The sequence below is a fragment of the Lagopus muta genome, chromosome 1 (assembly GCF_023343835.1).
Source record: "Lagopus muta isolate bLagMut1 chromosome 1, bLagMut1 primary, whole genome shotgun sequence".
Taxonomy (NCBI): domain Eukaryota; kingdom Metazoa; phylum Chordata; class Aves; order Galliformes; family Phasianidae; genus Lagopus; species Lagopus muta.
This window is the reverse complement of record NC_064433.1, coordinates 136,141,063-136,164,175: the sequence shown is the minus strand read 5'-3', so window position 1 is coordinate 136,164,175 and position 23,113 is coordinate 136,141,063. Positions and strand designations below refer to the sequence as shown.

Sequence of the window (23,113 nt, the reverse complement as noted above, 5' to 3'; positions counted from 1 at the left end):
AGATTTTTTTTTCACACAACTAAAAATGTTAAGGTCTGCTAATTGGAGCTCCACTGATGTTATGTAGTGGAAAAACACCAGCAGGTTGGCCAAAAGAGGGAGAAGTCTGTAGAGAAACATAGCTGTGTGCCTGAATTTGTTTATTGCTGTCTATAAAAGTGATAGTCATCTTCTCTTTTGTGTCTGCATACTCAGATCTTTTTGTTATATACTGATGCCATTTTTACTTCATGGATGAGTGTGTCTATGTGTAACAGGCAGATGTAATCAGACTGCTGTCAGTTTAAGTTCAGAAAATGTTGTTTAATACAGCATTTACTTAAATACAAAAATAAGTAGGGGTATAATAGGATATTATTGCTATGTACTTCAAAGCCACTGTTAATAGCGTGTGTGTGTGTATGCACTTAAATACATAAATAGAATAGAAAAATAGCTCTGTCGCTACCGGTGTTGCTGTAAGCAGCAGAACCAAGGACTGGTGGCTATCCCATTTTCATACACACTCTACAGTGAACACTATTTAGAGACAAAGTATTTTTGAGCAGTTCATCAGGAATAATGTTATAGCCTTGAAATATGTCTCATTTGCCTTTGTTTTGAAAGAGGCCAATGAAATCCAACAGGTGCTAATGCAGTGTGACATCCTGTTGGATAATTTTTAAACACTTGGTGTATATGGTGTCTTATTCATGTAAATCCCTGAGGAGCACCTCTGTGACTTGGAAATCAAATCGAATCCTGTAACAGTTCAGCAGTTCAGCACCCTGAATTTGCCCATATTTAAAAACTGCATACTTTAGCTATTGAGTTCTGCAAATGCCTGTGTAAAAAAAATGTTATCTAACTTTGTTATTTTTACACACCCTACCATCACTCATTTGTTTTGATTTGGAATGACCAGATTGACTGCATATACAGATGTATTTAGAAGAAAAGGCTGGACATAGAAAGCTGCCTATAGCAGAGCACAGGGCCTGCTTTTCAAAATTGGGAGAATGAAAATGTACACACTTGCTATGACTGTGCATGTAGATATATCAACTGTATTCACAGTGGTTCCTTCCATAACACAGCTCTGATGTTTTTGGTGCATGGCAATATGAAGCAATAATAGCTGGCGTGGCTTAATCAATCATCTCTCTTTTAGGGACAGTGCTGCTTCTAGCACTTCACGAGCACCCATGGATAAAAACTGCTTTCTCCATCAAAGACCACATAAATAAAAGGACCTTTTAAAAAAATACTTTTTTTTTAAATAAGAGGAAGAAGATGTAAAGAGTAGTAAATCTATGTGAGCCAAGAGATTAGGCTAGGGAGATGGTCTTCCAATAGTTGATGGATGGTGATTAGACAGCTTTCTCACTGTTTTTGTCAAGATATAGAGATGTCACAGAATGTTTAAGTTGGAAAGGACCTTAAAATGTCACCTAGTCCAACTCCCCTGCACCAACAGCTAGATGAAATTGCTCAGAGCCCCAGACTTTTAATGTCTCCAAGGGCAAGAAATACAGTGTATCTCTGGGCAACCTGTTCCAGTGCCTCACCACTCTTACTGTGATAAAAACATTTTTTCTTACATCCAATCTAAATATCCCTTCTTTTAGTTTGAAACCATTTCCCCTTGTCCTATCACAGCAGACCCCACGAAATTGTCTATCCCCTTTTTTCTTGTAGCTTCCACTTAGATACTGGCCATAAAAGTGAAATTCCTTTTGACAGTATACCAAATGTACCAGTTGTTGACCCTCTAGATCCATCCAGCTCTCAAGTAATTTTTTCTTATCAGCAGGGCTGAGGAGAATGCCATCTGGTTCCCCATGCCTTTGACCATGTCTCACTTCCAGGATCTTCCAGGATCTTCTTCCAGGATAAAACAGAAGCTTGTTATTGTTGTGGATATGATGGACATCTTTTTTCATGGATTTGCTTTTCATGCTAGAAAAAGCTATTTGAACTGCTCACTCTTCTCCCATATCACCCCTATTTCATCCCCAAACAACAGATTAATCAGTGCTGGAGGATGACACTCTGTGAAGAGAAAAGTACAGTGTGGCCTTTGGCTGATCCTGTGCTTGCTGTGTGTGTTGAGAAATTGCAATCCTGTTAGCTCTCCCAGTCAGATCTGTCCCTGGAAGTCATGGCTAAGGGTTGATGCTTTTCCAGGCCTGTGGAAGAATGTTGTCCTAGCTCAAGACACATTGTGCTGTTTGTGTGGTATTTACATTTCCTCTTGAGAAAATAATAGTTACTAATGCATTTTTTCTTACGCTTGTGTGATATAAATATTTTTGGATGCAGGAAATTAATCTTTCCCTAACCCTTAGGAAATGGTATCCAAACTTTCTTAGGTTTGCTAGAGTAATCAGAGAAGCCAACATGTTGTTGGATGAACTTTATTCATTGACCTCTCTGCATTCCTGCCTAGCTCTGCATTTTTACTGATATGTATTTTGGGTCAGCAGATTTATACAGTTCACACTTCATTATCTAACAAATACAGAACACTGAGAAGTGATCATAAAGAGCATAGCTCTTTCTGCAATTCCTAGGTTAGTTGTGAATGAGTCAAAAAGCTTTAAAGCCCAGGCTGATGCAGTGAAAGTTAACAGACACTAATTTCTGCTAAAAACCAAAGTGATCTTTTGCTTGAAAGTTAGCATGGAAAGAGGAAACAGCAGATAGTGAGATGCCATCTTCTTTCTTGGAAGTGATGTGACTGACAGCGATGATGGCATTTGAGTGCTTTGAAGGTCCAGATCATGACTTGGGACTAGATAAGTGTCAAAAAGTTGAAATATTATTTTATGATAACACAAGTCATTCTCACACTTTGGTTTGAGATACATACCAGATCACACAGAACTTTTCAGCTGCGAAATGCTCCCTAGGCAAATATGTACTTGTCCTGAAACTGGCTGAGGCATGCACCCTCTAGCCTTCATGTGGCCTTTTGCCAAGTTCATAAACACGCATCTTTCATCTAGCCAAGGATATTTCATTGTGCACCTCCTTTGTATCAGCTTGTGGGAACTGTCACAGGCAAAACAGCAGCAAATATACCTTTTACAATAAGCATAAATGGAAAAGAAGACAAAAACAAATTTATTGTGAAGTACTTCCCCTGAATGCTTTCATTTCTTCATTATTCTTTGTTTGTTTGTTTTGTTTGGTGGTTTTGAAGTGAATGAAGTAAATGGAATGCTTAAAGTGTCAGGTATTCTACCTTGTTTCACTATGGGCATTGCTGAAATCCCTTAAAAGAAAGTCATGTATCTTGAAGACATACGGTAAAGTAATTCTTTGTGCTGGGTAAGAAACCGTACCAGGCAAAGAAGTGACTGGACCATTCTCACATAGTAGTGCTGTTTGACACTGGGGAAGGAAGCATTTTAATCCCAGGCGATGTCCTCTCAAGATAATTGACAGGGACGGTGAAAATTAAATGATACTCAGATAGATTAGTGGCAAACTGAGGAAGAAAAATGTAACACTGAGGAGATCTTTTACAGAAAGAAGCCAATACCAGAGTATGTGAGCTGCTTACCCAACTGTCTGCTTTGGTTCCAGCTTCATGGAGCTGTAAACATCCGGCATGGGGATATGAGACACAGTGCTTTCAAACTTCCTCCAGACTGAGTGCTTTTCTGGATATTTTTTTCTCTTTACAGGAACCTAGACCTCTGTATAACAGAAGATGCCAGTTTTATTCAAGTGGAGTAGGATTCCTATATGATGCCTACCAAACAGAGGTAAATAAATTTGCTTCCTCATATGTTCATTCCTCTTGTGTTTCAAGGGGCTGAGGAGGAGGAAGTCAGTCATTTTAGAGTATCTCTGTGCATGTAGGTTGATGGTAACCCAACTGTTTTTCCCTCCCATAAGTAGTCCCCCATCTGCCTGAGCTCTGATGTTTGCAAATCATTACAATCAGTAAGATTTTGAGTCATCATCAGTGTTTGTATTCAACACACTACTCTGGGATTGGATTGATTATCATATATATTGTATAAGAGATGTCTGAAATGTTTTTATCACACTGACTTTCTCTGAGGAGGTTTTTGTTGACCTGCAATGTCCAGAAGACTTCAAGTATTCTCTGTATTTATCCTGCTCAGGCCAAGAATGTCAGTGGTTTGTGTGCAGTTTTTATTGTCTCAAGGATATTAAAATGATATGAACAGTGCTTATACCCAAAGGGTTAGCCTCTGGAGAAATCCAGATTTAGTTTCCTTTCCTATTATTCATTTTAATATTATGGTGAATTTTTGGGAGTGAAAAGGAAATCAGGCAGAGCAGGATAGAGAACAAACTCACAAGAAGTCATATATTCATTTGTCCTGTGGTTGTGAAAAGGGGTACTGGGGATGCTACTGTTAATAATTCTAGGTAGGTTAGCAAAGTCTATTACTAACCTAAGCAGTTAATATTACTTAAATCTTGTTGCTAGGGCACCCTGCTGTCGTTTCCAGACAATACATGACAAAAATGTTTCTTTGACCTCCTTGCTTCAAGAGCTGCCCTGACAAACTTCCAACATGTCAATGCACATCCAGGCACAGACACATCCCATATAATGCCTCTGATTCCTCTGATAAGTGTGTGGCTCAGGTCATTCTGACCTCAACTCCCTGCAGGTGACCCCAGCCTCAGTCTTCTGCCTGGACAGATTTTCTTAGCTCTGCATATATTGGAAATGTCATAATTGGAATAGCAAATGGAAATATTGGAGAAGTTTGGGCTGCAAACTGAACTCCTTTCTCTATTCTATCAAAAAGTCCCCCACGGACATATCTTTTTAAAAGTGTGGTTAGTTTGTAATAACATTCTTGTCTGGTTGTCTACCGAGCTGGAGTCAGCATGTGCTAATTCAGTTACTAATCTGTGGCATTTGAACTTGGCTTTTGCTCTCCTGAAGTTAGCCAGCAGGAGAATGCTCTACATTCCAGGCAAACACCAAACCAGGAAGACAGATTGTTTTCTGAGAGTGAGTTTCCTTTTGATTGCCATCTCTAGCTTCTGAGTGGTCTCCAGCTCATGGAGTCGGGTAATAATATTTCTTTTATTTGCTCAAAGCAAAAATGATTAGATTTTCTTGCAATCTCCATGAGGTGGGAATTTCTCTTGAATTGTGCTGAAGGATAGACAGGCAAAAACAGCCAGAATATGAAAAAGTTAAATGTCTGGTCACTGAAATGGAAAAATAGGCCTTGGCATGCAAGATACCCACAAGTGGCCTGTTTTCCACCATTGCTCACACCACACAGAAATTTGTTTATTTTGGTTTATCCACTGATCTCCTAAAAAGGATTGTCTTGCTCTATGCATGTTTTAAAAATGCAGTGACAAAAATAGACAACTAAAATAACTCCCTTGGACAAAAATTTAATACATTTTGAAACCTCGAAGTAGCGAAATCGTTCTGTGATTCTGTGTCCAAGATCTTGCCAATCTCCTTCTTTCATCCTTCTAGCCTTCCACAGTTAGAAGGGGCAAACTGGAGAGGGGAAGTCTCTTTTTTTCTATCAGAAAAAAATTACTACTTTTTTTTCTATCAGAAATGATCTCCAAAGCCATGTATCAGAAAAAAAAAAAGCCACATTTTAGCAGCCCTCTCCATGTTACAATATACTGTGATCCCAACCACACGTGTGATGGAACAAGAGTATTTTAGCTTTGTGAGTCCTAGGCTGTTTTGTCTGTGGACAGAGCCACAGCCAAAGTCTTGTGTTCTTTCAGTGCAAAAATATTAGAGCCTTTGAACAAAATGGCCTGGGTAGCAGATACATTGGTAGGGTCTACTCCAGGATCAGTTTTCAAAATGCTTTGAGAAATAGCCATGTGATATTTCACTTACTTCTGAGGTGGATCTCAATTAATCTGAGATAGTCATTGACATATGATTGCAATTCAAATTGGAACCATCCTTTCATAATCTAACTTCCATTTTGAATTAGAACAGCTGGTTTGTACTGGAGGCTAACCATGCATTTAGCCTTGTCCTGGGCAGCAAAGCAATCCCAAGGCATCGTTTTGTCTTCCTTTTAGTTTTATCCTCCTTCTAACTTCACTGTTGAAATAAACGGTGCTAAGCACAAGTTGGCAAGTCTGAGATCAGCAGCAAGGTGAACTTTCTCTGGCGCTGATAGTTGCATAAGACCTTCCTTTCTGTCAGGAGCAAACACATGAGGACTACAGGCTCATTGACAATGGCAGTTTTCACACTAAGAAAGATGTGTAGATCCAAACCTCAGGAGCTGAGAAACATGGAGTAACATTTGTGAAGACTGTCTCATAAAAGAACATATTTATGGCTAAGCAGGAATGAGAGGAACTGTCTGACAGAAGCTTCTCAAAAGTTACCTAAGCAAGGTATTTCTGCTCTATCATTATGAGGAATTTTCCATTCAGTTATGCATTTTATATGCATTTTGCAAACAAAATACTTCTCAGCTGTTACAGCATTTTTTTTTTCTGTCAAAAACCATAGAAAAAATGTATTTTCTGTCCTGCTGGCTTTTAAAACATTACAGTTCTCTAGGATTTCAAACGCAAACTAAAAATCTCAGGAAAAAGATGTAAAATATTTCAGTTGGACTGTGGAGCCAAATAGAAGATACATACTTACCATATTTAAGGATTCATTAAAAGGATTTCTTGTTTAGTTAGATTCTTGTTTAGTTAGATTGAGATTGGTTTATGTGTATCTACCTTTATTGTACTAACCCAGTCAATGCAGTTCCTGCTCACAGAAATAAATCTTTTCGTCTTTATATTCAGGAGCCTGCAAAATAAATCTTTTTGGCTTTATATTCAGGAGTCTGCTGTGAATGTTAGTTATTTGCTGAAGTGCTTTGATCTTCTGTGAGTGATTTTATTTGTGGGTTTGGAGATCGTTGCTGTTGTTCTTAATTATTTCCTTTCCTTGGGAGGATGTTACTGACAGGCAAGATCTCCCATTTTCTAAAAACTGGCCTTTTTGTCCATTTCCCCACTAGAAAGGATTTTATATGCAGTGGCTTACCATAGTGTGTCTCCCAGGACACATTGTCACTGTGTCACTGCTGTAGGGATCGCTGTGAACTCGGGTTTTAGCAAAGTAGTGTAGAGCACTGTAACAGTGACTGAAAACATTGCTGTGCCCTGGAATGCCATCCTACTTAACAGTAAGTGCACTGTAGTACCTGAATCTTGGGGGTCAGTATGGTGACTGGTACGTTGCACTGAAACACTGAGATTAAAAGTTGGTCTCTTCTTTTTTGGCAGGTGACATGTTACACCTTAAACACCAAGTGCCAGCTGAAAGTAAAGAGTAACACGTGCTATTGCTGTGACCTGTACAACTGTGAGAAGTAAGTACCTGTGTGCAGTCAATGGCCTCTGAGAAATCCCTCTTTGTTTGTCCTTCCTCATCAGTGATGGGGACATTTCCCATTAGGTCTGGAGAAGCAAAGCAAGGGGCTTGCATGCTGAGTAAGTCAGTTTCTTGGTCACTGGTATCCAGATGTCATGGACAGGACTCATCTGTTGTTATCTGTTGTTATGTGTTATCTGTTGTTGTAGTCATTTTTCTCAAGTATATCAATAAGCTCTTTGCTGCGTGATCAAATCCAACCACTCTGTCATAGCTCTGTCAAGATTTACTGGTGATTTTGCAATGCAGTTTTCTCACTAGATTTAATTAATCATTTCTTCTACCAAAATAGGGAAAACAAAATGAATAGAAACACAGGTGGCCATACATAGAGATCACACTGCAGGCAAATGCAGAGCTTTTTTGTTAGTAATAGCTTCTGTATGCATGGGATTTTACTGAGTTGCCATAGGATAGATACAGAGGGTCTTGTGAGTGTTTCCTCAAGCTGTCCATATGACTTCATCATTACTGAAGCATGAGAAGACAGGAGAGAGGAAGGGAGGAAACGTCTGGATATTCTTACAAAGATCAGCAGAAGGCTATCATAGAGTTGCCATGCAGTCATTTACCAGGATTACAGCAGTGGTTAGGAAAACTACATCACAGCCAAGTCCAGGGGTTTATAATGGGGAACAGAAATGGAATGAACTGACACAACTGGCTGGCCACCTGCAATGTAGATTCCAATGGCAAGCAGCATCATGACTTGCCACATACAAGAAGCCAAAGAGAATTTCCTGGAATGCATCTTCTGCCGCATTCATTCTCCACACAGCTCAGGATCATCTTATCATGCACTTACCATGCCTCTGTAACCATCTACAGTTCACACAGAGTTCCTCTTCTTTCTTTTCCTCTGTGTATTTCACATCTTTCTTCCTTCCCATGTCTCCTGTTCTGTCTTGTACTTTTTTTCTTCTTTTCACATATAACCTGCCCTGAGTAGACTCAGTCCTCTGTCAGCTTTGACCAGCATGCTACAGACGTAGGATTTCAGTGTATGACAATGAGTCTGGCAATATGAGGTAATTCACAAGATTTATGCATGAAAGAGTTGCTTTTGCCCAGCACTAGGGCAGGTACTGAGAACAATAACAGGACATTGTTTTCAGGTTTTGCAGTAAAACATTTCTCAATTCCAGCAAGGCGACAAGGATTGACTCCACAGTATGCCTGGTCTACAATAACCATTGCAGTGTACAAATAAAAACAAGCAAACTTCTGGGTAGTATAGTACATAGTTTGAAGGCACATCTTTATACTGTACTTTGTAGCATCTGTTAGTTTGGAACTGCAAACACCATAAACAAATGTGGTCAGCTGCGAAGTCTCCTTTCCTGTGGTTGAATTAATGCTGGAGCAACTTGACAGAGATGCCAGCAGATTTCCAGGTGAACTGGTAAAAAGAGCTGTGTTGAGCTAGTATCTAAATGGCAAGGGCAGCACCCGTAACCAGGTTACCTTTCTGTTCAGAGGCCCTCAGCAAAGAATTAGGATACCTTGCTTGTGCCAACACTGATCAGCTTAACTAGAGTTGGTATTTGTAGAACTAAATGTTCCCTCCATCCCTGGAGGTGTTCAAGGCCAGATTGAATGGGACCCTGGGCAGCCTGGTCTAGTATTAAATGGGGAGGTTGGTGGCCCTGTGTGTGGCAGGGGGGTTGGAGATTCATGGTCCTTGAATTCCCTTCCAACCCGGGCCATTCTGTGATTCTGTGAAATGTCTAATGGTTATTTTAGCCAAGCAGAGCTTTCTTCAGTTCATCCAAGCACTGTTAACATTCATAGGTGGGAGTGTGGATTAAGTACTTTGCCAGAGAGAAAAGTAAGCAGGAGGGATTTAGATCCTCTGGTTCTCTTTGTTTTGTGCAAAACACAGCAGTGACACTGTCTGCATTCCCTTTCAGCTCAGAGCAGTCCTCCAGCTACTATGAATTTCTTGGTGTGAGCAGCTGTCAGGATGTGGTTCACCTGTATAGGCTGCTGTGGTCCTCCACAGTCCTGAACATCATCGGGTTGTTTCTGGGGATCATCACAGCAGCCATTCTTGGAGCATTTAAAGACATGGTAAGGCTTACAGTTTTTTGCCTTCTCTAATGACTTCTGTGCTTGTTGATGCTATCAAGTGAGTTAAAAACCAAGCGTTAAGTACACAAAAGAGGCACTTTAAACATGTTTCATGTGTGGTCTGGGAATCTGGATCCACATATTTAGGCTAAGCAGTTGCCAGCTGCTCACAGCTAAGTAGGTCAGGTCTGGTCAATACATGAGTGGAAGGGGAAAAACAGGCGTCTGCATGAACAGATGCTGGTGCTTAATTTCTGACATCTTTTTTTTCCTTCTAATTCAGCACTGAACATGTGAGCAAGAGCAGAGTTAAAGGTTGCAAGTTTGTAGATAACATAAAAGTAAAGTCCTTAGTGTGATGATTTATGTACTTGTTTTCCCAAGAATAGGGATTAACACTGAAGGACCTGTCAAGTTTTTACTCAAATAATTATTTTCAGGTCACATTAATCTCCTCTGTTGTTTCACTGAAGACTGCCTCTCTTTAACTGCTCCCTGTATCACACTGATACATGCCACTGCTTTCAGAAGAGGCTGTGTGTGAAGAAATGGACCAGTGAACTGACTCCCAATGGGATGGGCACTCAGAAGCATAAGTGATCCCCCACCCAAAGGGCTTCTGAACTGAGCAGGTGAAGGTGTGGGGATAGGGCTGAAGCTCAAGAGCAGAAGCGCTGTGTGAGAACAGCAAATGTCTGCTGGTGGCAGCAGCAAATTTCTTGTGACTATTCACATGGAAGAGAATTAAGAAGGATGAAAGGGAAGAAGAGAGAGATGAAGCAGGGAGTAGTATCCCCTTTGTGGCCTTCCTGCATTTCTAGAGCATCACCTGCCAGAAGTGACAGACAGTTAAGTGCTCTAGGCATCCTCTCTTTATAAAAATATCTTTCACTAGCAGCAGCAAGTCACTGCTCCTTGATGGAGATAGTGAGGCAGCCCTAGAAAATGGGTGGCTACACAGGGTAGGAGGAATCTCAGAGGACGTTTTCCTGTGTTGCTCTGCAGCCATGTTACCTGGAGTATGAGCTACCAAAAGTTCAGAACTGATGGCAGCTGAATCTTCCTGTTCTGGATGTTGTGATGGCAGCCCTTTCATCCCTGAGCCCTACTATCTGTCCTTCTGCCTCTGTAGAACAAGTCCCTCCCTTCTGTGATACCCTGGTGCAGGAGCAGATTGAGAAGAAAGGAACAGGATGGGGCAGAATTATAGAATCATTAAGGTTGAAAACGAACTTTAAGACCAACCATCAATCAGCCTATCACCACCATGCCCACTGAACCATGTCCCTTGGTGCCACATCCACATGGTTCTCGAACACCTTCAAGGACAGTGACTCCCCACTGTCCCTGGGCAGCCTGTGCCACTGTGTCACCAAAGAGTTGCCTACTGTCTGCTGCCTTGCAACCAGCTGGCAGCAGAAGCTTACAAGGGCCTTAAAACCATGCAATAGGGCCATATAGGTTATGTGAAATTCACCTTTGCTAAAAGTTTGCAAATGTTTGCACCTTTCTCTAACTCAAGGCAAGCAATCATACTGAATTTCTGCATGTTATCAATGTGCAACTGACCATCCTTTGTGTGAAGGGACCTTCGCAAGGATCTAGTAGCAAACTGCAGCTAGCTAGATGTGAACAGCTACAGCTGCTTGAGAGAAGCTTTCTCAGTGCTTCTTGCTTAGGAATCTGAACCAGGGCTATCAGTGTTTCCCTGAGATGTGGAAAGGTGTGGAGAGCCACACTGCACCCATTAAATCTGCCTTGCATCAGCCCAGGCTTAAATGGGATTTGGGCTGAAGCTTTGTAGCAGGAATGAGCTCCAGCCCAGGCAGATCTCAGTGCTGCAAGGGGGTATCACTGTGCAGCTCCTAAGGGACAGCAAGCTGGAGAGGGTCTAATGAAGGGGGCTCCAAGTAGAAACTTGATCTGAATAAGCTGTTTAATATCTCCTCTACAGCAAGAGCTGAAAAAACACCTCACTAGCTTAAGGAGAATTTATGTTGATCAGCCCAGCAGAGGATGCATACTATGTTCATGAAAGAGTTACTAAATGATCCATCCAAAATGAAATAACTATTCCTTGCTCCAGATTGTGCTGTTTCAGAGTTCTTTTGAGGTACAGACCACATCAGCTTTGCTCGTGTGCTGTTTGCTTTAATTATGAAAGAGGTAACTTGTAGGAGGCCAAGAAAACATCAAACTTAAGAGGGAGAAAAGGGAGAATGGGACTGAAATAAGAAAAGGCTTCAAAACATGTGAGAGGACAATTGTCTTTCTTTCAGGATGTCACTTGCAGCTCAGTGCAATGCCTAAGGGCAGAGCTCTGAGGTTGGCTTCCAGGAAACACAAGGCTGGCCAACTACTCCAACAAAACATCGTGTTTATCTCTGCGGAATGCTGGCAGCCAAAACATTCTGGAAGGAGAGAGTTTGCAAAACAGGGTAGTTGCATCTACACCCATCACATTTTTGATAGAAAATAAATATTCTTACGGTTTTCTTTCCTGTGACACATTCTCTGCAGACCCTGGCATGCTCCCTGTGGCTTTGCGGTGTGCCAGAGAGCTGTGTTGACCCAGTGGGAATCACTTTATCCTCTCCTGAGCCCTGGTGTATCAGCTCTCTGTAGCCCCTGTGTCACTCTGGGGCTGTCTCCTGTGATTTGCTGGAGTATCCACAGCAGTTGTGTCAATACTTTTCCTTTCAGGTCTACCTTGTGCATGGATATGAGACTCAGGCTAGGCAGTTACCTTAAAGTCTTCTTTAACAACAGCAGATGAAGACATAATGTAAATAGAAGTATCCAAAATGATAAAATATCTTGATCATTTCTTATGTTTGACAAAAGCGCATGAAAAACTTTACCTGCTATTATAAAGAGTTAACTAAAACATCTCCCTTCCCTGCCCTGGTATTCATCTGATGACTTGGAAATGTTTTCTTGACACACCTTCCCAAGGAATCTGCCTGCCTTGAGTTTAGGGTTGCATTCATCTGAATGACCTCTGGTCCTGGAGGAGTCTCTTGCTTTTTTTTTTTTATTTTAAATTATTCTCCTTGGGGTCGTTAAGGGAATCTGAGCAGATGAAATAATATCATTCCTGTCACACTTCTCCTTTACTTCTTTGACCCTGCACACAGCAGGGTGCTTGAAAGTAGATGACTATTGTGGTCCTTTTCAACCCAAGCCATTCTATGATTCTATGATTCTTCCCTTACCCTCATGTCTTGCAAGAGAAGGTGCACTTTGATGTTAAAATGAATTGTTTCAGTTTAAAACGTCTCTGCCTACCCTTGTATTGTGGTTTAACCAGCAGGTGGCTCAGCATCACACAGTCGTTCTTTCACTCCCCCCTTCTCAGTGGGATTGGGGGAGGGGAGAATGGGAAAGAAAAACAAAGTAGAGCTCTTGAGTTGAGATAAAAGCTATTTTCTAAGATCGAGAAGAAGAGGAGGAAAAAAAGATAATAGCTATGACAGTTATACATATGTGTATATATAACAAGTGATGTACAAGCAATTGCTCAACACCCCCCAGTTGATGCCCAGCTAGACCCCCAGCAAGTGGAAGTGAGCGAGATGCTCCCAGTGCCTTCAAAACTCTCCTTCCACATGACGCCATACGGTATGGAATATCACTTTGGCCAGTTTAAGTCAGCTGTCCTGATTCTCTCCCCTCCTGGCTCATCTCTTGCCCTCAGCCCTTTGCTAGTAGGAACTGAGAAATGGAATGGCCTTGGCTTTTCACAACAGCTCACCAACATCTTGACATGACGGTGTGTTATCAGCATTGCTTTTCTCCTACAAACAAAACACAGCATCATGCCAGACACTGTGAAGAAAAGCAATTCCATCTCAGTTGAAACAAAAACCCCTTGCATGTCACGTGACTAATTTATCATAGCACCACTACTAGAATACTTGATATCAGCACCTAACCAGCCTCAATACCTGCAAGTCATCACTGGCTCCAAGCTGATGGCCTGGATGCTTGATCAGTGGATTTGGGGTTATTGACTTTGCAAACCTATCTCCTAGGACTGTTGTAATCTTCGCCCCTAGCAAGTGGAGAATTCTGGTGCTACAGTTGGAGAGAACATAAAAGGATTTAGAGAGGTTCCAAGAAGAAGGAACAACTGTATGCACTCATCAGGGTCTGTAAAAAGGAAATGTTTTGTATCTTGAAGATGTGAGATTTGCCATCTCGTATAAAATAGGTCTTCTGCTTTCGGGGACAGCCTTTCTCTGTGCCAGCTCCTGAGGTGCTGAATTTCTCCAAAGAGCCTGGACTGCCAGATAATTTCATGCAGTACACGAGTCACCTAGATGATGTTTTCCATCTGCAAAAAGAATGAATGTACCCCTCCTGTCTCAATCACAGCGTTTATGCTATCTCTGAAGGATGCTGTTGTTCATGTCTCTCATAGATAAGTCAAGTCTGAAAGGAAATGCCAAAAAAACTCTTGGCTGCTGCTTTCAGTATTTGTCTTGCAATCACTGTATAAAAGAAAATTCCATGCTCTCATGTAAAGGAATCTGCTAATAAAAACAAAGGAGAGGAGAGAAACCACTGGGTTTGTCTCAATTTGCAAAGCAGAATTCTGTCATCCTTTGCAAATGGTTATGTAGCATAAGGTTTTAGGAAGACAAGTCACAGTCACATTCAGCTTTTTATTTTGCTTGTTGTTGTTGTTGGGTTTTGTGTGGTTTTTTTTTTCTTCCTAATTTCATTGGTTGGTATACAGAGAGCTATTACTTCTTCCTGCAAACATTATTACAAACTGCAGTTAAGGGGCATGCCAATAGAGTGATGAGATATGATAAAGGAGTCAATTAAATTCTGATGCAAATGAGCATCTCTCTTGATTTTGTGCAGCAGGAATGAGATAGGCATACATGGGGTGGTGCTGCAGAGCCAGAAGAGAGCTCCATTTCACAAATGAGTGGGAGCTGTGGAAAGAGCGGTTTTTGCAGAACTGTGTAGGAAAGCTGAGAGAGGCATCAGTAGTAGCTACTGGAAAGAATCTGCAGCAAAGTGTGAAGGAGTGGATAAGAGGAAGCAGTCAAAGCTGTATGCTGCACTTTTCAGGGTGTCTCTGGTCTGGAGTCCTGCCAGTGCTTCTGCAACTGCTGCTAGGGAAGCACCTGCTGTCTTTTTTCCAAGGACAGAAAATTGAAATAGCCATGCAATTCTGGCCAAAAAATTTATTCCAGATACACCCTCCTCTCATTCTGTTTACCATTTTTTAAATTATTATTAATTTTTTTTTAGTACTGGTTCACGCTGGGAAATTGGGAGTTATTAAAATGTAATGTTATTTGTAGTGTTGGGACCAGTAACTGCTCTGGACCCCTCTGCATGGTGCTGATTAAATCGTTTTTTTCTATGCTCAACAGGTACCTATGTCCCAAATTGCTTTCAGTGCTGCACCACCTCCTCAGATCCTGTACAACCCTACCCAGCAGATCCTGACGTATGCTGGATTTTGTCCTTCTGCAGCAACAATTTCTACATATCCATCCTACCCGTTGCCCCTTCAGGTACAGTACAAAATGGCAACCTTTTTACTCCATCAGAAAACCTTGAGCCATTACACAGTGCCATCTCTGCAGTGGTAATTCTTGGCTTGTGAAGGGTCTGGAGCAAGGCCAGGAGGTTGGATCCCAACTCACAGACGTGCCTCCAAGATCATTTAGCCCAGGTCTAGCTCTCATATTTGTTCTCAGATCTCATGTTTTCTCTGGTCATCCTGTGGACTCTGCCTGTTGACTTGAAATCCTAGTGTGGGATTAGAACTGCATTGCAGCAGTCACAAAGGTGAAAACAGCTCTTATGCTGGGCTAGATAAAGCAGAAGCAGAAGCATCTGCATCAGTTATATATACCTTAGCCTGCATTATTTTTAGTATGGGAAACAGAAAATGAAGACTCATCAGATGGAAAGAAACCAAGAGAGGGGAGCAAATAAAGGTCTGAAAAACTGAGTGATATAGGAAGGGTTTTGGCTGAATATTAGCCATAATTTCTCATCAGACAGTTTTTAATTGTACCAGTACAGATTTTAGTGGCAAAACAAACCAGAAAGAGGAAGTGTTTTTAGATGCCAAAGAAAATTCAATGTCATGGAATGTTGTGAGAGAGTACAAATGAGGGGTTAGGAACATTGTCCTTCAGCTGCTGTTAAACACTGGTGAGTCCAGCCCAGAGCTGGCCTAGAAAATGCAGTGAATGATACTGAGGATGTTGTTCAATGTTTTTTTTTTGCCCTCATTGCATGGTGACAAGAGGCCTCTTGACCCTTCTTTACCAGAGGAGTTTGAACCTTCATAGTCTGCTCCTATTCCAGCTGGCTATCAAATAGCTTCAGTGGAAAATGCACCATTCCTACTGCCAGGGACCCTCTGTGGAGCACAGGCAAAACTAATTCCCTCCACAGAGGGTCTTGGCAGTATGTCCCACGAGCCAGATGCCTCACATCCTCAGAGGGCTGTTGTAGAAGGTAGCCCATGCTGCAATGGCTCCCTGCTTAATGTGAGAATTATTAAAATGTATCTTTTCGGACACATCTCTCTCCCACTACACAACATTTAGGTATCTGTACCTAACCAGAGTTTGGGTTGTGCTCTGGGGGATGACACATGCCCTGCAGGTGCAAGGTGGTTTCTGTATCTCCCTTTTGTCCCTCCCTTGCAGAGCTGACTCCTGGCCATAGCAAAGTGTTGGGCCTAGCACAACAGGTGTCAGTCATGGTCATGGCTGTGCTCAGACAATGCAGCACAGAGTGAACAAAGTGAGATGAACACAGAAGCGAGTTGGTAAATAGCTGAATGCACTGAGACACTAGAAAAATTGTGAGCATTTTTAGATTTTTATGTTACAATAAGGCTGATGTGTTCATCCAGTGACTAGTTATACTTAGGCTGTGTACCTGTAGACCAGTGGGTACAACGTTTTGTAATTCCTCTCAATAGAAAGTACAGCATATTTAGTATGAGTGGGATGTAGAGCAGCTACCTGCAGCCTCCTGGGCCACATCTGTTCAGGGCCAATGACCAACCACACCGGTGAATTGCTAGCCCCCTCCTGGTATGGGTTTGGTCCAGTTCACCTAACAGTCTCAACATCTTTGAAGGGCTCAGGAGACAGCAAGAGCAAAGGACCATTCCAGATTGGAAGTGCGCATACAGACATTCACACTGTTTTGGTAGTAAGAGTTCAGCTGTAGGGATGTGATATGTGCTGTGCCAGTTGGCTTCACAGCCAAAGAACAGTCCTTGGCACGTGGTAGTTATTAACAAAATGAGGAGGCACTTTTGCAGACTGTTGGTTCAGAGGAAAAAAAGAGTACACCCAGAAATCTCTTTTTGTTTGCTTTTAGCTGAAAAGCTGTGCTGTTCGGCAGAGTTCAGTTAGCATGTAGCCAAGAGTAAAGAGAGAAGGGGACAAACAGACAAAAGCAAGCAATGAAGCTGAAAAAATGCATGTAAGTAGTCCTGAGGATCGATTGCAACTGCTCAGTCCTTTGTCCACTGGCAAACAGAAATATTTATCCCAAATTCTTAATTGCATTCGAAAACTAGCACTTAAATACTTCCCCCCACCACAAGTTTCTACTTTTTACTAAGAAGTGTGTTATTTATCTTCCCTTCCTGACACTCAGAGGTGGACATCACCAGCTGTCTCCAAGTCAGGAGAGGTTAGCAAGAAGTGCAGGGCATCCAAAAGGGAAAGCACTTAATCCTTTTCTTGGAAGAAAGAAAAAAAAAAAGGCAAACAGTCTTAGTGTATGTATAAGCTAATATGTTGTACTTTGGAGACAATTTGTGCTTCGATATAATGCAATATTTATGAGGTATCATAAACTTACTCAAAGTTACAAAAAAGTGAATGTGAGAAACAGACTTTATTTGGAACAGCCAAGTGCTCATACAACATGCTCATCCTTTGAGAGCTGTGGGCTGAACCCATAGGGCTGGAGGCCTTTACAATCCTTCTTAGTGCCCTGCTGCTGCATTCAGACCTCCAGAAAACCTCCTTAGCTGGTGCTGGTCCTTAAGGCAATTGAAGAGTCTGGGACTACTGTGATTAATGTAACTAAATGCAGGGGCCGTTGGCTGAGATCTAGTGCTGTGTGATGAGACCAGGTAGCCACCTGGTACTTGCTGCTGCTTTAAGAGAGTCCGGGTCTCAACATCCCTATACCATATCAGTATGGATGTCTGGCATGCTGCATGGCACCCCAAAAGGGCTAGACACTGATGTGCAGGCAGCAGAATGAAGCTCTAGATGTCTGCAGTAGAAGACTCCATCTGAGTGGGTCTGTTCACCTAGGTGGTGATGTCATTGAGACCTGAATGGAGACATCAAAATTCAAGGCTGAACCTTGTATCTTATGGCTGTGACACAGTTGCCTAATGATATTACATCTGAGATGGTCTCAGGTTTGCCAGACAGCCATAAAGCTATCTGATGGCCAAAGGTCTACACAGGCCTTGCATTTACTTTTGGAGCCTCAGAGGGTAACCATGAGCATCTCCTGGGTGTAAAATTTTTGCTTCCAAGTAGACCAGGATCCACCTCTGCCTTGGCAGTACTTAGTAACATTACCACGGCTGGGGACTCAGAGGGTGACAGAGCCCCAACTCCCAGGAGCACTCTCAGGGCAGCCTTGCCATGCAAGCCCTGCACAGGTAGAGGTGGTGCTGATGGCCTCAGCATTGAGCACCAGGAGCTGAGCTCACATGGGAAGCCCAACTGGAGGCTGGCAACTCATCCTCAGTCCTCATTCCCCCTCCAGTATCCTTCCTAAGGTTACTGGTGAGGAAGACCCTAAGACGCACCTTTCTTTCTCTGCATTCCCTTTGGCTGCACACCATTCCTGCTTTTCATGCTGACTTGCACCTGCTCCAGTTAAGGTAGGGTCACACACATGGTGGCTCAGGGCAATAAAAGAAACAAAATTCGTTCAGCTAAGAGTTCACCTAAAAATTGATCAGGTATGGTTAGTTTAGTGGGGAAAGTGGTAAGTGGACAGTTGGACTAGATGATCTTGGAAGTCTTTTCCAGCCTTGGCAGTTTTGTGATTCTATGATATGTTCCTAGTGTTCTGTAGTATCTCACCGAGTAACTGCTTGCTGGAAAGGTGAACAGTCTTAAAAAAATAATTAAAAATCACTCTTTGGGGTGTTAGTAAATGCTTAGTTTGCCTCACAGTCTGTCCACAAGCAGAAACCAGAAAATGCAAATAAAAAGAGACAACAGGAATGCATTTTGACAAAGTTGTAATCAGCAGCTCTTTCCTTTACTGTGGCATGTGATAACAAAATCACTCAGTCCAACTCAGACACAACCAGTCTTAGTCAGAGAGCTGCCAGCTGGTCAGGTAAGTGATTAGCTGTGTGGAGGCTGGAGGTGATGACAGTGGTATGGTTGTGGCAGCCGTGCCTGCCAAACAAAGAGCTCATTACAGAAGCACTGCCAGACAGATGTGTGGAAACGGTGGATGCAGTTCAAGGGTGAGAGAAGCAACAGCTACAAAAAAACAAAAACAAAACCAAACCAGAAACCAAACCACACTAAGCTCAACAACTATGTTTGGAGCTGATCTAGCCAGCAGGTCTTTGGGTGTTACCTCCACTGCCTCCTGGATAATGGCGGTACATAAACACCCTTCCTGCTGCAAAATCTCTTTTCTCACTAAGTCACGCTGTGGTACAAATGCAGGACTTTTCCTCTCCATGGGAGTTTGCAGTCCCCTGAGGTCCTACAAAGAAGCTAGATGGGTATTGTGCCATGGGGACTGGTAGCCCTGGGTAGCTCTGAGGTTCCACCAGCAAAGTATCAGCCCTGGTATCACTATCTAGATGGTAAGTACCCAAGACAGCACTGTTTTCTTGCTTGGATTTTTTCATTTCCCTTGAAATAACAGATCCATGATTACTATTTTTTTTATTTTTTTTTTAAATTCCAGGCACTTTAGGCCTGAACCTGAGGGGAACTGAGCACAACTCTTCTGATGAAGCCCATGGACTGCCATGTGCTGGCATGCGAGGGGAGGAGTGAAATCCTGACCCTCTTGCGATAAATGGCAAAACTTGGCTTAAAGTAGTAGTAGGATTGTATCCAAAACTTTAGTTCCTGGATGCATCCTTAAGTTTTAACAAACTCTGGTTGTTACTCAGCATGGGCTGTTTCCTAAGGTCATTTGTCATGCCTCCTTCCAGCCAAAGCCCCATAATAACTAAGACAGCTGAAAGAGCTACAGGGAGACACATGCCTAACTGTAAATTTGTTTGTAAGAGAAGTCTGCATTTGGCATAGCAATAAGACCCTGCATTTAAGCAAGTATTACAACTCTGAGATAACTTACATGACAGAGTGATGCCTGAAGACTAGCAGCTGCACATAACTTAATCAGCCAGTTGGGTTCCATGCCTCACCCAGGAAACCTGCAGAAATTATTGTTCTGTTCTGTTGCTTAGCTGTATGCACAATGTCAATTAAAAATGACTTGGGTTACAGATGGAATCTGTCTTCTTTCACTACAAACTGTATTTGCTACCCTTATGCAGGTGTTCGGAGTGCTGTGCTGCAATGCAAGAGAAAATTAACCATGGGCCATACTGGATAATACTTACCTGATAATACTTATCTGACTTAACTGACAAACAACTAAGAGCTGCAAAACGGGGGTCATAATTCTTTATTGAAGAAAATATTTTTCTTTGTCTACATACAGCCTGCCAGCAATTTTCCAGGAACATCATCTACTGACATTTCTTTATCAGAAGATACTCAGCCTCCCTCTCAGTCCAGCTCCAGCTACGGTCTTCCCCCCAATGCTCCGCCCCTCTATGCACCGACTTACTTCTTGCCTGGAGAAAAGCCTCCACCATATGCACCATAGGACCAAGTATTTATTTGAGGTAGTTTGCAGGTATTGTTTTTAAGAAACCTTTGGAAGCCCTGTGCTGTGCAGGCACTAGACTTTCCAAGGAACCCACTACAGAGTGTGTTACAGACACTCTGCTTTTAGGCACATCTCATTAAGCAGAGCAGAAACCTGGAAATGTCAGGGCAGGCTCATTCCCAGTGGGGTGACAGGTCACCACCCAGTCTGCCTGAGGTCAAATGCAGTACTGCTTTCTACTTACCATGAGTTTTTTCCTTCTCCCTATACTGCAGAATGGTTTTCTTCCAGAGGAGAATTGAAGAAAACACTCTGCATACGTACTCTGCTTTCATAAACCAATATAGAAGGGTTTTAGTCTGTGTTGTCTGAATGAGTATTCTGGAGCCCTACGAGCCAATTGCTTTGGGTAGAAAGAGCCTAGGTGTTTGTTTGCTTGTGGTATTTATTTAAGAACCCTCTTTGGTGAAAGTGTTGTACCAATAAAAAAAAGTGTGTCAATTATTTTCCAATAAAATTGACTGTGTATATTTATGCTGTACCTAAGGCTGTTATATTTATGAAGACAGAAGAAAGAACAGAGGGAAATACACTCTACTGAATAGTCCCCTCAGTTTCACACAGAAAGGTGAATTTTACTGGATTTTTTTTTATCTTGGTAACCTTGATTGGTACCTTGTGTCAATCTAGTCTGCATAGTAAAATGCTGTCAGTGTGCTGAAAATGCCATTTCCAGACAGTTACTTAATCTGCACTTTAGTATTGGAATTAATTCCTTCCTAGTCAAAAGAGGATCACAACTAAAACCACTATGTATTAACTCCAGTTATTTATTTTTAAGCTTATCAACCTCTGCACACCATTCCTGCCTTTCGTGCTGACTTGCACCTGTCCCAATTAGGATAGGGTAATTCTGCAACCACTGAAAGAGAGCTGATGAAAGGTTGGAATTCCCTCATATTTTTTCCTGTTGTACAAAATTAAAAACCCTTTGACAAGGCAAAGCAGCAATACTTGCAACAGTGTCACTAACAGGAAGAAAGTCGTTTGTACCCTGTCACAAGAACCACTGAATTGTAGGGCTTGGAAGGGACTTCTGGATATCATCGAGTCCAACTCCACTGCTAAAGCAGGTTCCTACAGCGGGTTGCAAATGAAAGTGCCCATGCCTGTTCTGAATATCTCCAGAGAAGGAGACTCTGTAGCCCTTCTGGGCAGCCTGTTCCAGTGCTCTGTCACCACCACAGGAAAAAGCTTTTCTTTATGTTCAGTTAGAACTTCCCATGTTCCAGTTATTTGCCCGTTGCCCCTTGTCCTGTCGCTGGGCAACAAAAAGAGTCTGGCCCCATCCTCTTGACTCCCATCCACCAGATATTTATAAGTGTTGATAAGATCCCCTCAGTCTTCTCTTCCCCATACTGAACAGCCCCAGATCTCTCAGCCCTTCCTCATAAAGGTGATGCTACAGGCCCCTAATGATCTCTGTGGCCTTCCACAGTTCTTTCTCCTTTCTCCAGCAGTTTGCTGTCCTTCTTGAACTGAGGAGCCCAAAACTAGACACAGTGCTCCAGATGTGGCCTCACCATGGTGGAGGAAAGGGGGAGGATCACCTCCCTCAACCTGCTGGCCATGTTCTTTGTAATACACCCCAGGATCCCAATGGTCTTCTTGGCCACCACGGCACACTGCTGGCTCAAGGCCAACCTGCTGCCCACCAGCACATCCAGATCCCTCAGCAGAGAGTTCTTTTCCAGCAAGTCAGTCCCCAACCTGGACTGATGCATGCAGTTATTCCTCCCCAGGGGTAGGACTTTACACTTGCTCTTGTTGAACTTCTTTCAGTTCCTTTCCACCCAACTCTACAGCCTGCTCTGGTCTTAATGAATAGCAGCACAGCCTTCTGGTGTCCCCCTCACTGTGCACGCATGATCATCAGTTCAGATCCTTCAGCACATGGGTTTCTTATTTTGTGGCAGAAGTAGCTACTATAGGATGAAAACCCATCAGATGTCTGCATCCCACCACCGCATTTTGCTTCTGAAAGACAGATGATGCCACTGCTTGCTCTGTAGATCTTGCTGTCTAGACAGCAGTGAAGCTACAGAAATTTCCTGAATGCCAAAGAGCAAAGTGGGGAAAGGAAGGTATTTCTCACTTGATTTTAAAGCAGCTGCTTCATATGATGGAAATATAAAGAAATGCTATATAAACAAAACCAGCCTACTTGACAGTTTCCTATGAAAGGAAGTGACACCATCAGACCTGCTGAAAATAGAGCAAAGTATGATCATCCTTTTACATAATATTTTCCACCTTTCATGAACATCTGTTAATTCATGTGCTCTATCTCTGTTCTTTTTTATAAAAACCAGTATTAATATGCATAAAATCAGAGGTTAAATTATATGGGTCATAAAAACCATGTTTTGTTCCTTTACATTTTTTGTCTGATATGCAAAGTTTTAGACAAGCAATGCTGAGGTCAATGACAAGGTGCCTTGCACACATTGTTGATAAGGTCAGTGATCTGAATCCAATTAAGAGAAACAGAAGTCAGTGAGGAGACCACTATTTTTCTTCTGAGTAAAAATTCAACCCATCCAAAATGCCCCTTTTTTTGTGCAAATTTATGCTGGGAAGAACACAACCATCCTGATCATGCACTGAGTGGAACACGAGTGGACCTCCACATTTACTTTCTTCCCTGGAGAACCACCTGCACTC

The 23,113-nt window shown here is 42.2% G+C and overlaps 1 protein-coding gene across 6 annotated transcripts in view; it reads left to right on the top strand.

Moving 5' to 3' along the window:
• The window catches only part of TMEM255B (transmembrane protein 255B), a 67,822-nt gene extending 46,912 nt beyond the window's left edge, over positions 1-20,910 (top strand). For 2 of the 6 annotated variants that reach the window (XM_048961858.1, XM_048961611.1), the window contains 5 exons: positions 3,672-3,752; positions 7,267-7,352; positions 9,325-9,484; positions 14,878-15,021; positions 20,219-20,910. In XM_048961858.1, the coding sequence (XP_048817815.1) occupies positions 3,672-3,752; positions 7,267-7,352; positions 9,325-9,484; positions 14,878-15,021; positions 20,219-20,386 (639 nt within the window). In that variant the 3' untranslated portion in view covers positions 20,387-20,910. The other 4 variants (XR_007379991.1, XR_007380015.1, XM_048961784.1 and 1 more) reach the window with 4 other exon arrangements.
• Positions 20,911-23,113: the final 2,203 nt, after the last annotated feature.